Genomic DNA, 12,063 nt, shown 5'->3' on the forward strand with positions numbered 1-12,063 from the left:
ATGATATTGTTATACAGCCTTATAGTCTGTTCTGCAGAGCTTTGTTCAAGTGATAATGTTTTCTAGCTTTTCCTTTTGAGAAAATAGTGTAAGATACACTGCTTAAAAACCATTTCCTAACACTCAGTCTTCTTTTTCCTTTTACATACTCGGTTGATAATGGTCTGAATAATTTTCTATTCTTTGTCAGTGAGGGACATCTCTCTTATTTTCTCTGCCATTTTATGTTTGGAGTTTTTTTCAAGAGCTGTACATTTCTTCAACACTTCTTCAAAACTTCTCTCGTCAGTCTCACGAGTCCAGTATTTTTTGTTACTGTTTTCTGAACTACTTGTTAAGTTTTTCCAGTTACAAACTGATCCTTACTGCCATTTATGGCGGCTTTGGCTGTTTCTTCCCGAAAGCCTTCTGAGCTCGTTCTTATGTGGTTCCCTCCCCTTTTCTTCAGTTCTTGTGACCTTGAACCGTGCTGACTTCTGGAACATGTGATCCTGTTTGGAAAGGTCAAAATGGCAGATTTCAAAAAGGAGCAAGATGAAGAGCTTTCTTCTTTGTGTCTGAACAGAAGTAGGTGAGATGACTTTGAAGTGCTAGATGGAGACTTGGATGAAAAGGGATTGAGTGTAATACTTACGTGTGTTTTTAATACCAAATTTGCTGACAAGTTTGAGAAAGATAACCTTTGGATAGTATGGAACTGGCTGGTGAGAAGAAACTCAAGATAACTAAAAAATAGGATGAAGGTAGTATCTTGTGTTGTAAGATAAGAATGATGGGTAAATATTGATACCTGTAGAAGTTAGATTACAGCAAGGTGTGGAAAAGATATGAATGCTTATGCAGGTCATCAGTTTTTAGAGGGACTTCCAGCAAAAGATAATAGCAGTTTTCAAGCTAGACTTTGCTATAAGTGTTGGTTGACCTATTTTAAAATGAAATAAAGCTCAAATTATTTTCAAGGAGTATGGATCCTTGTGGCCCCAGCTTTTTAACATCACTGACATCTGACAACTTCTGCAGTGGTTACTTTATTTTGAGCTAAGTATGTGTTTAGTCATGTAAAAATTCCCATGCTTTAGGGGTTCTGATATCATCTTTGTTTAGATTTAAAAACTCCACTTTCCCAATAACGTAGTCATATGAATTAATCTGTATTGTTGAGCACTGCTTAATATACCAGCTATCGTAGCAATTTAATTGATGTAACTTTTGAACCCATTCTTCTGAATGCGGTAGGACCAATAAGATGCTAGGGAGCTTTTTTGGTTTTGCGTTCTTTAACATCCCATAACTAGTGACCATGACTTTCTTTCGGAATGTTACAGCGAACTGCTTCGTTGTTGAGCATGAAAGTAGAGCATTTCAGCTGGCTAGAAATGCAATGATTTTTTTTTTTGTACGTTCTCTGACAGCGGAGTCTTTGTTGGCTTGGGGAACTGCTTGCTAAGCAAGTAACATGCTGGAGGCAATTCGGTGGGTTGTTCTGCAATCAAGACAGTAGTGTCATCAATTTCAGATTTAAGTTCTTAATTTTTGGTATTTAGATGTGTCTTAGCAACATCTTATCTAAAGTTTGGAGGCTGCCTCCCTAACGATATTTAGGGAAGGCTTTGAATATTGTTTATAAGTGGTACAATTGAATCGTGCTGTATTTTTTCAAATTAGAAAATAAAAAAGCGTCAGCGACAGATTTTGGAGACTGCACACAAAATCTGGATCACCAGGGTTTGAGGTACTCTGTGGACCAAGACCAGCTTCTTTGTTAGTGTTGGGTTATTCTGTTGCCATTTAATGTGGGGTTTGGTTTTTTTGGGGGGGTGGGGTGTCATTGCTGGGGTGGGTTTTTTTCAGTCATTCCTGTTTGGTGGCTTGCAATAGGTCATTGTGCCTTTGATAACTCTGAACTAAAGACTGAAAATCGTGGTGTCTCTGAATTGAGGAACTACAACAGTCAGAAGAACAGCTATACTGCATCTAGCTTGGTATACAAGTTCCCCCAATATTGAATAGCAGATGCATATGGATGAATATAAGGGCAAAAATGCAATGGGGACATACTTCTGAAGTTGCTCTTTCATCATCAAGAAAAGTATGGTTTAGGAACATGCTGAGTCTGAAGTGATGTCTTTGTTTTTTGATATCTTGGGTAGTTGTGTTTTTCTCCCCTACCATGGAATTTCTGTTTGTGGTTTTTTTGAACCTCTGTAAACTTTTAGGCTTCAGAGCTTCCTGCAGTATGAAGTTTGACAGATTAAATTACATACTGGGTAAAAAACCAACTGTATTTCATCAGGTGTTAGTTTCGTTTGATGCCCCCTGATTCTGAAAACTTTAAAATCTGAAAACTTAAATTTTATGTAGAAACTTGCACATGGCAAGAATGAAGGAACATGATGTTAGTATCAGAAAATCTATCTACCTTCTAGTAAGTCTATTAGGGAAGTGTAAAGATTGCAGGAGCTCAAGCATTATTTACATGAAGTTGAATGATGAAGTTTTAGATACTGTATTCTTAATTTCCTTTAACTGGAAGAAGAAAAAAAGCTTTATTATATAGCAAATAATGATTTGAGGGGATCTGGTCAAAATACTGGTCAGGAAGTTCAAAGGTGTTCTGATCCCTTTGGATTTTGTGATCTCAAATTGACTTTTCTGTGAACAAGTCCAGGGCATTTGGTATGCTGGGACTGCATGTTTCTTAAGAAAATTTGGCATAGTCAAGAGAACAGTACTGATATTTGAATTTAAGAACAGTATAGGTTTTATTAAATAATATGTTTGGCAGTACACTGCTGAAATGATGAAAAATAAAGATGAGTAGCTGTAGTTGAATAACAAGGTTGAATGCTATGTTCCACTTCAGTATGGCCTTTCACAGAGTTCACAATCCAAAACTTCCTTTGTAAGAGAGTGTGAACAAAGTTGCATTTAACTTGAGGTAACATTTCCCTTGCTATGTTGTACTTGAAATGTTTTTTCTTAGATAAATCTAAATGCAACTTAAACACATCACACTTGGCTGGATTTACTTTTGAAAGAGAACAATAAGCTACTGTTTGGAGAAAGCGAACTCAGAAATTAACGCTGGTGGTTGTGCTTTGTGCGTTTGTATTACACAAAGGGCTGATCAGTGTTAAGAGAGTTCAGGCTTTTGAGATGTTCTGCCTGCTGTCTTCAGACTCATGAAGCATGGTGGAAAAGTATGTAGAGTGGTATTTGTTCTCTTATTGCTCAGTCCTTAAGACGTGAAGAGCTTTAGAGCATCCCTCTTCTCTTAAAGCAGCTTTGTTCTTGTAATAGTTATTTCCAACAGGAGTCTAATCCCTTACCAACAGATTATGAAGCATACATCAGTAAGCACAAGCTTTGGGTGAGGATTCGAAGGACCTTGGAGAAGAGTCCAAGAAGCAGGAGTAGAAACTGGATGGTGAGGTTTCAGGGGTGTCTTTGTTTTTGAAGTTTCCTTGAATAAGATAGTAACTGTTTAGTTATTCTACTAAAAAATGCTCAAACGCTAGAACATGATAGCATATAGGGATATGGAAAAGAAACTTACTCACTGAAGTCTGTTTCTAGGACTCTGTGGAATTTATGGAAGTTGTGGCTGCCTGTGAAGTCTTTTTTGTAGATTGTACAATTTTGTACATACAAAACCTTATTCAGAAAGTTCTCTTTTTACTGGTAGTATAAAATAAAGAAGAAACAGATAAGCAGTGCAGTTAACATAGTTACGATAAAGTTTAAGTCTACCAGGTTAAATAAAAAGTTAATATTTTTATTAAAATAATGAAAAGTTGTGTTGTCAAGGTCTTAAATCTTTTTAACATTGCCTCAGGCTTGCCTAGAGTAGTGATTCTTAATCTGGAAGACTTCTGAAAGTAAAGTTGTTTCTTACTTTCTAATGGGGTCCTTTTGACATGTGACAGCTAGATATGAATTACCAATGGAGAAAAATGTATGTAATAAAGCTTTTGTCCTGTCTATTAAATAGTTGTGCTAGTGAGTTAAGAACAGAGCTAAGAAAGGGCTTTTTGAAAGATAAAGCAAAAGTTCTTAAATAGAAGGCATGGTGTTCTTTGGGGTGGTGTTGGTTTTTTTGGGGTTTTTTTTGTTTGTTTGTTTTTTGTTTTTTTGTTGTGTCCCCCCCCCCCGCCCCGTATGTGCAGAGAACAGAGTGGCTATCCACTATTACTAGCCTTCTCTGTAGATCTCTGTAGATGTTATGATGCCACAGTAGACATGCCACATCCTGTGTAGAGGTAATGGGTAGGAGAGAAGAACTAGAGCAGAGGGAGCTGTGCTTGAACTGCTTGAGAGCTGCAGGCTGGCCATCCATGTAGTAGGGGTGTGCAAGAACCATCACAGTATGCAGAAAAGGCGGTGGGACTTACCTTTTCATCTAGAAGAGAAGAGGATGATAGCTCTGCTTCACTTAGTTTGATGCAGAGTTGGGAGATTTCTTTGTCCCCTTCCATTATGAGGGTGCAGTTTTGTGCTATTCTGGTGGTTGCTTGCCATCTGCACTGTGCTAGAAACATCCAACTCTCCCTGTGAAAGCGTTACCCAAGCAAATGAATTTTTTTATAGCTTAGCATTAGCAAACTTGAGAGAGACAAAGCGGGCCAAAGTAAGACCCAATCTTTTGATGCTGATAGGTAAAAGGAAACGTTATAGGATGATGTTCTTAAGAACATAAGTTTGTGGAGAGAATTAACCTTTTTTCATTGTTACAACAGTTGATGCAGTTATGTGAAAGCAATTAAGCTTTCAGGCATACACATATTTTTTCAGGTCTTGTGAGTGTGAAAGCTTGTTTGTTTTCTCTAATGATATCTGCTGGTTTAATAACCAGATTATCTCTTATTAAAATGCAGGCTGATCATTTCTTCATAAATTCTTTTCATCATTTGTTATTAGCCTGCCAAATGTGGATTTGTAGGCTAGAAGGGATTGTGGTAGCTAAATCGGATCAAAATTCACTTGAGTTTTTAAAGACTTCAGTTCTTAAATAAAACACTGTTTAGACAGAGATCTGCTATAGGTGATGATATGACAGGCATTCCTAAGCTGTTTGTGAGGAATGGTAGTTGGCCTTGAGATATGTGGTGTACTCATGAAGAGTGAGTACCATTGCACTCTGAAATAACCTACCTGCTGCAAAAATACACTGAAGTCCTTAGGTTCATCTCAAGGATGTTGCAATTACTGAACCATGTGTTTAAAGCTTGTGACAGCAGGGCAAGTGATGGTTTTCAAACGAACAATAGATAGCTTTTCACTGGTCAGTTTTTTTTCTGTGAGGGGATTATGTCTTTGTCATGTATTTATGGCTTCATTTGCCACAAGGTAAGTCTGTAAATCATATGTCAGCATCTTGTGTAACTGAAGAATGATGCACTGCTTCTGGCTATAATGAAAAGTTGTATCTGTGTATCTAGTGCTAGCTCTTGAATTTAAGTAACTTGTATTTGTGTTCTTATGATCTTAACTAACAGTTTTCCAATACTGTTTAGTTTTGGCTCTGTTTTTGGGGGGGTTTTGGGTTTTTTTGGGGGGGGGGAGGGGTTGTTTGGTTGTTTTTTTTTTTTAATACATGCTTCTTAAAATTCAGGAGTTACATAAATTGTGACTTGCATTATTTGAGTAGTATCTTGAATGAAATCCAAAGAAAAAATAGTTTTAGGGAAAAGGAAGGATAGTGCCAAAGATGATGAAAACCTATTTTGACCTCAGCGTGGACAGGAAACAGTTACTCTGTTAGTTTTGTTAAACACTTCTATGCAATTTGGAAAGAATGCAGCCTGCAAATTACTGATATGTGTTGTTGAAGGTTTGCAAATAAATAGCATGGGTGAGGCAAAAGGAAGGAGCATTTTACTAGGTTTTCAATGTATTTTATCTGTTAAATCCTGCAAGATCCACACATGGTATATCCACCAAGGTATGGTTTCCCTTATGGGATAGGCTACCTCAGCCAATAGACCCTGCAGAGCCTTTATGCTGGAGACTGCACAAGAAGGGGCAGAAGTATTGGAGAGGACAGGAGGATGGGGCCAGCCCTTCTGGTGGCAGCCTGCAGCTGGTTATTAAACTGCAGTATCTGTTACTTCTCAAAGCTTACTTGCCAGGCAAGTTTCTGCTGTCATCGTCTAACCCTTAATTGACTGCTACTAATTGTCTGAGCTCATAGGTGGCTATCTGAAGTGTATCTGCTGACCTTTTATCCAAGGATGTTTGATGATAAAGCATCATTCTGTGTAAGTTTCAGGTTATTAATTCAGGCAACACATAGCTCTGCCAATTCACTTCTATCCTAACCTTCATTTCTGTTTCTGGCCTCATCTCCCTTTTCTGTGGAAAATCCTGAGCATTTCTGAAGCAAAGCTGCATTCTGTAAAAGTCCTATTCATGCCACTTTTATCTAGCACCTGGGACAGCTGCATCAAGTTGATCACAGCCCAGATTTTCACCAAGATTTTCCACACAAAAGGTGCGGAAGATCAGTTAGAGCAGCTGTGTTGAAACCAATAACTGTTCAGGGGGTTTTGTACAGGAGAGCACCAGGGTTACGCTTTTCCCCATTTCCACAGCACAGTGAACCTGTGCTTTTGGTATTTGAACCAAAGTAGCCCCCTGAAATGACTAATCCTGGCACTCTCTGTCTTTTAGGAACCCCGTTTCATTTTACTTTGCCGAAGGAGGGTGATGTCATTCAGCCCTTGACCAGCATAACGCCACCTCTCATTGGCCAACTTAAAATGGGACCCAGAAGACATAGCACGCCAATTGGTGAGTTTGTCCTGAATGGCTCTGTTCTGCAGTGAAAGCCTATTTGGAAGCTTTTGATTCTTGATGTAGAATCTGATGGGATAACTCAAACTTAGCTTGGCAGAAAAGATTGCTGCTCTATGGGGAGGGCTCATCCCTTCTCCACACTTTCCTTGGTGTGTTCTTTCCTCAGTCTCTAGTGAAGGTGTTTGCTCCCTGAGTATGGGGTGGTATGGAACATATCTACCTTGCCCTAATGGTGTTCCTGCATACAACTCCGTTAAAGAATGCAAAAGACCCCTCTGATAGTGAAAGAGCTTAGACTAAAAGAAGATTGTTCCCAGTGTTCATCATCTTTTAGCAGGACTTTCTCTGCTAGGTTCACAAAACAGCACCCTGCATTTGCTGGATGAAAGGAAGTGTGTATTTCTGCTTGGGCAGTGGTAAAGTATTCTGTCGCAAGCTAAGGATGATACCTGTGCTACAGAACTTTCATGCTTCAGAACTCTATATAGGAATTTCTACTACTGCACTATTGCTAATAATGCATGCAGTGAAGCATCTTCAAAACAGAACTGGGACCTGAACCCCAGCAGTGTGAATAACAGTAGCTACTTTTTGGTTTACTTTTTTTTTGTTTTCCTATTTTCAGTGGATGATAGTTGCCCAGACAGCACTATAGCAACTAGTGATGTTACAGCAGAGGGCACAATGGGGACCAACAATGTCACTGTGGAAAGTGCAATGGTATCAGCAGATGTGTCAGAAGTGTGCGAGAAAGGAGATTCTCCTGTGGTTCCTGAGGCTGATGCAAAACTCTCTCTGCGAATGAACCTTGTTACCCCTGAGAATGATGGGAGCGAGGAGTCCATGCCGTTCAGCTTGGAAAGTAAGAGGGTGAAACCTTGAAACATACAGGTCCTGCTAGATCTCAGCCCTAACTCAAAACCTCTTTGTGGCATTCCCCGAGACAGTCTCTGAGTCTCTGTAGTTTTTCTCATTTTTCTTTTTGGGCAGCGTCACTTGAATTTGTTTCTCTATTTCTGCAATGTTCTAAGTAAGGATGGAGTGAGAGGAGAGGCCTCTGTTGTGAGGAAAGGTATTTCCAGCAGACTAAAAATTGTGATGTATAGTGGCAACGTCACAGGACTGGAACTGGAGTTTGATTATATTGGGAGGGAAAAGATTTTAAAAGTATCATCTGGACAAAAACATTTGACAGCATTTTAATCAGAACAGGGATATTAAGTCTAAAACTTGTAGAAACTCAGGTCTGTGATGAGAAGTTGGCCAGGGACGCCTGGGCACCCTTTGTCCAGCACCACTCAACCTCTCTCTTTGCTGAGCCTGGGGGGTTGGGAATGGGCAGGAGAGTCTGTTCAGGTGACACTAAAATCATCCTTCCCTTCCTTCTTGTTTCAGAGCCTACAGCCAGTGACAGGAAAGATGGATCCTCTGCTGCTGCTGGGGCTGCTACCAGGTAACTGGACTTGTTGCTGTGCAGAGTTAATACAAAGGTCTGGGTAGATCCTTTTTCCACTGCTTACCAGCAGCAGGGGGGAAAAAAAAAAAGTAAAATGAGACACAGAAGCAGGGGACACTTTCAGCAGTAGCTGTGACGTTAGCTCTTGCAGCAGGTTTTAAGTACATAGGCAAGGTGGGTGCCCCACCTGCTCTTTCACTACAGGATTTGTGCTTCCTACTAATGTCAGCATTTTGCCCCTTCTGACTGTAGTCAAAGCAGAAATTCACATCTTGTGCAGTCCAGAATGCAAGTCTGCCCTATCCACCTCTTAAATACATGGTTTTCTGCTTTCTTTCCTTACTGTGCAATTTTCTGCAAAGAATCTCTGAGGAGTGCTGAAAGAATTCTCTTCTTGATAGGAAGCTGATAGAAACATAACCAGGTCACCAATACACTGAAATCACAGTTTAACTTGTTGACCAAAACAAAAGTTACTCCCTTGGTCTTTTGATTTGTATGTATCTATCTTATCTCACATTTAATGCCTAGCATTGCTTGATTTTAGCTTTTGGGGAGTATGATTTGTAAGTACTAATAAGAATCAGAGTCAGAAGATGGTGATGTGTGGTCATCTGAGTGAAGTATAATGGTTTGAAGCAGTGAGAAAACTTTGAAATAAACTCGGTATCTCTTGTCACAGGATTTCATGCTGGATGGTAATCATTCCTTAGTGCTGAGGATGAGTGGCAGTTGTTCCTCACTGGTTGAGGATGGGTTGCCTTTGTAGCCATAGGTTGAACTTGATCTCTCAGGGTCTGCTTTATGACTGTCATGAAAATCCTGAGAAGTAAGTCATAAATGGTCTAACTGTGTCCCCTGGTGGGTACCAGAGGTAGTAGATGGTGAAACTCCTGATGGCACTGCAGTTTTCCACACTACGTTTTCTGGAATTGTTACGTTGCTCTTGGCTATTAGGGTGTCTGCAGAAATGACAGAAATGCTTATGCAATTGCAGCTTCTTTCTTCACCTCTGAGACTGACCATCTCACTCATTCTGTGGCCGTGTAGGTCAACAAGCTCAGTACCAGTTGTTGCTTTCCCAAGGGGCTAGAAAACTCTTGTTTTGCTGTATAAGGGATTTTCTCACTCCCTGATGCTTTTTTGTTTGTTTGTTTGTTTTAAATCTGCACTGCTAGCTCCCAGAAAGCATCATCTGTGTTTAGTCGTGTCTGTGAAGTTCGTCGAGAGGATGAGGCCAGAGGTCATGGTCTTTCCACTTCTCCGTTTAGGTAACTCCTCACAGTCTTTGCCTGCCAGTCCTGGTTGGATTTATATGCACATGTGCACTTTCTACATCAAAGAAATTGCACTAAGTCATTATCTTTGGGTGACTTAGAAGGTTGGGGACAATGGGGTAAGTATAATAAGTACTGTATGTTTGTATCTCACATGGTAATCAGACTTACCTTTTTGACTGAGCAGTGATGTGGTTCCAACTGGCTAATAAACTTTGGTAAAATCTGGGGGCTTGAAAGAACTGAGATCATACTTACAGCTGTTTAAATACCTTTTCCTTCTGTTCCAAGGTCTTCTGACCTATTGTGTGTGTTATTGTTTCTGCTATTGTCTCCTTTCCAAGTCCATCAATTTTTGCTGTCTCTGGTCACTTTGAAAAGGACTGTACTGCTGCATATCTTATGGTGATAAGGGTGCTGGCTGGAGGACCAGGGGTAGAAATCTCCTTCAAGGTCTTCCATTCTATCTTTTGATGGTGCACTGAGGTCTTGGTCTATGGAGAAGGAGTAACCTATATTTCAAGTGCATTGAACAGTTATACTAAAGATAGTAATGAATAGGGAATTCCAGCGCTGGGCGATGTACAGACAGAACAGAAGACAGTCACTCCTCAAAGCCCTCAAGTACATGAGGGAAGCCAAATGTATACTTAAGTAAGGGTCAGTATACAGTCCCATATAGTACCTGATAAGACTTTTGACAGAGCAGACGAATTCTAATGAAAACGTTAGACAGCATTTGTGTTTATGCTCCTGCCTCTTCTCGCTAGGTGCGATTACCAGTTTCAAGCCAATGAAGCGCTGAAGCAGCCTGTAGTGACTTCAAGATGACATGACTTCCAGAAGCATGTTACATAGTTGGTGCCTGGTGTGTGGAGTATAGATTGCTTTATTAGTGTTTGGAAAAGCACCTAGTTCTCTGCAGGTGTCAGCCATTCTTCTTGCTATCATGCAAATCGCTTGAGAGATGTTGAAAGATTATTTTATAATTGGAGACTCACGGAGTTCTCTGCAATCTTAAGAAGCCATTGAATGACTGCCAGGGTTTTTTTTAATAGTGCTCTCACTTGGGTGGCAGCATATTGGTTGTCCTGCTTTTTTAATCAATAACTTTGATCTGTATATAACTGGTTTGCAGGGGAAATCTGTTCAGTTTTCCTGGCCCACAAGAAGATGCTGAATTACAGAAGAATCCCAGTGGTTGGCAGTACCAGCAACAAAAGCCAGATGACAGTGGTGGACAGGTCCTAATTCCTCAGAGGATGCAGCAGGACTGCCATCAACAACCTTCTGGTGCAGAGGATGGGAACTCTGTGGAGACTGGTATTGTAAGCACTCAGACAGAAGAAGGGAGAAGAATGCAGAAGAAACCAAGTAAGGCTGTTAAAATTGATGAAAGCCGAGAGAAGTGGGCAAACACCAAGAATAAAGGGATTCAGACTATGGCAGAATGTCTTTTTACCCCGACAACTGTTACAACAGCAACACAAACGTCAGAAGAAATCTGTAGGCAGGTGGAAGTGGGAACCAGTATGTCTGGGCAAAGACCTGGGCGACAAGATGCGAATGTCCAAACTGAGGAGAGTGGGGAAAAACTTGTGAATGCCTCTGGAGAGGACACAGACTCTCTGCACAGTCAGGTGGGGTGAAGGCTGCCTGCATTTAATTTTACTGCTTTAGAACAGTAAAGTATCCCTTCAGCAAGTAAATTCACTAACAGTAGGTTCTCTGTCAAAAAAACCCCGAAAGACCACTTTAAAGTGTTAATGTCAAAAGCTTTCCTGTATCAACTGTACACAACTGCTAAGGTAGCAATACTTAGTGGACAGCATAAGTTTGGGAAGTAAATGTCTCCATGTTTATTTTTTTGAAAAATGACAAGTTTTGGTTGGTTGGTTTTGTTTTGGGTTTTTTTATGCGTCCAGATGTAGTTACTGTAAAAAAAAAAAAAAAAAAAAAAAAATTTTTTTTTGCTTTTTGTTGGATGGAGATGGGAGTTGCATGAAATTTTGAATGAAGGGTTTGATGCCTTCTGTTTTGCACCAACCAACTTCTGACAGCTTGTTCTGCCACTCCATCCAATGTCAATGGATAAATACGAGGGGAGAGCTCCTCCAGAGAAATGTTCTAACAAGATGAGTAACTTTGAATTAGTATTTCAGAAAGTATTGCAGACTCAAGAAAAATCACTGCTTTGCAGTTACATTTTGTATATTTTCTTGTGAACACAAAAGACTAGAAAAATGATTTTTTCTAAACTTGAGTTAAGAATAGTGTGTCCCCTGGGAAACAGGAGTTTAACAGGGCCATTAATATATATGCAGTGCAACACTGATGTGATATGCCTGAGATTCCACTGAGTGAAAGAGTATCAGAAGCCATGCTAAGCAAGTTTGCTGTTTCCTCCTTGAACTGCTATGATTTCCCTTCCTCTACCTGTCAAAAAAAGGTGTTCAGTTCTCCCTTGTTTAGAGTCTCTTGTGTTGTTGCATCAAATTTGTAACAAGATGCTGAAAGGTTCCTGTCATGACCCAG

The 12,063-nt window shown here is 40.0% G+C and overlaps 1 protein-coding gene across 12 annotated transcripts in view; it reads left to right on the top strand.

Moving 5' to 3' along the window:
* The window catches only part of TP53BP1 (tumor protein p53 binding protein 1), a 38,122-nt gene that overhangs the window by 16,452 nt on the left and 9,607 nt on the right, over positions 1–12,063 (top strand). For 8 of the 12 annotated variants that reach the window (XR_005932449.1, XM_030014475.2, XM_030014476.2 and 5 more), the window contains 5 exons: positions 6,670–6,789; positions 7,421–7,657; positions 8,191–8,248; positions 9,430–9,522; positions 10,667–11,168. Coding sequence is in view for 11 of the 12 variants with exons in the window: in XM_030014475.2 (XP_029870335.1) it covers positions 6,670–6,789; positions 7,421–7,657; positions 8,191–8,248; positions 9,430–9,522; positions 10,667–11,168 (1,010 nt within the window). In the remaining variant the exon portion in view is untranslated. The other 4 variants (XM_030014478.1, XM_030014479.1, XM_030014472.2 and 1 more) reach the window with 4 other exon arrangements.

Source organism: Aquila chrysaetos, chromosome 5 (assembly GCF_900496995.4).
Source record: "Aquila chrysaetos chrysaetos chromosome 5, bAquChr1.4, whole genome shotgun sequence".
In the NCBI taxonomy this organism is placed as follows: Eukaryota; Metazoa; Chordata; class Aves; order Accipitriformes; family Accipitridae; genus Aquila; species Aquila chrysaetos.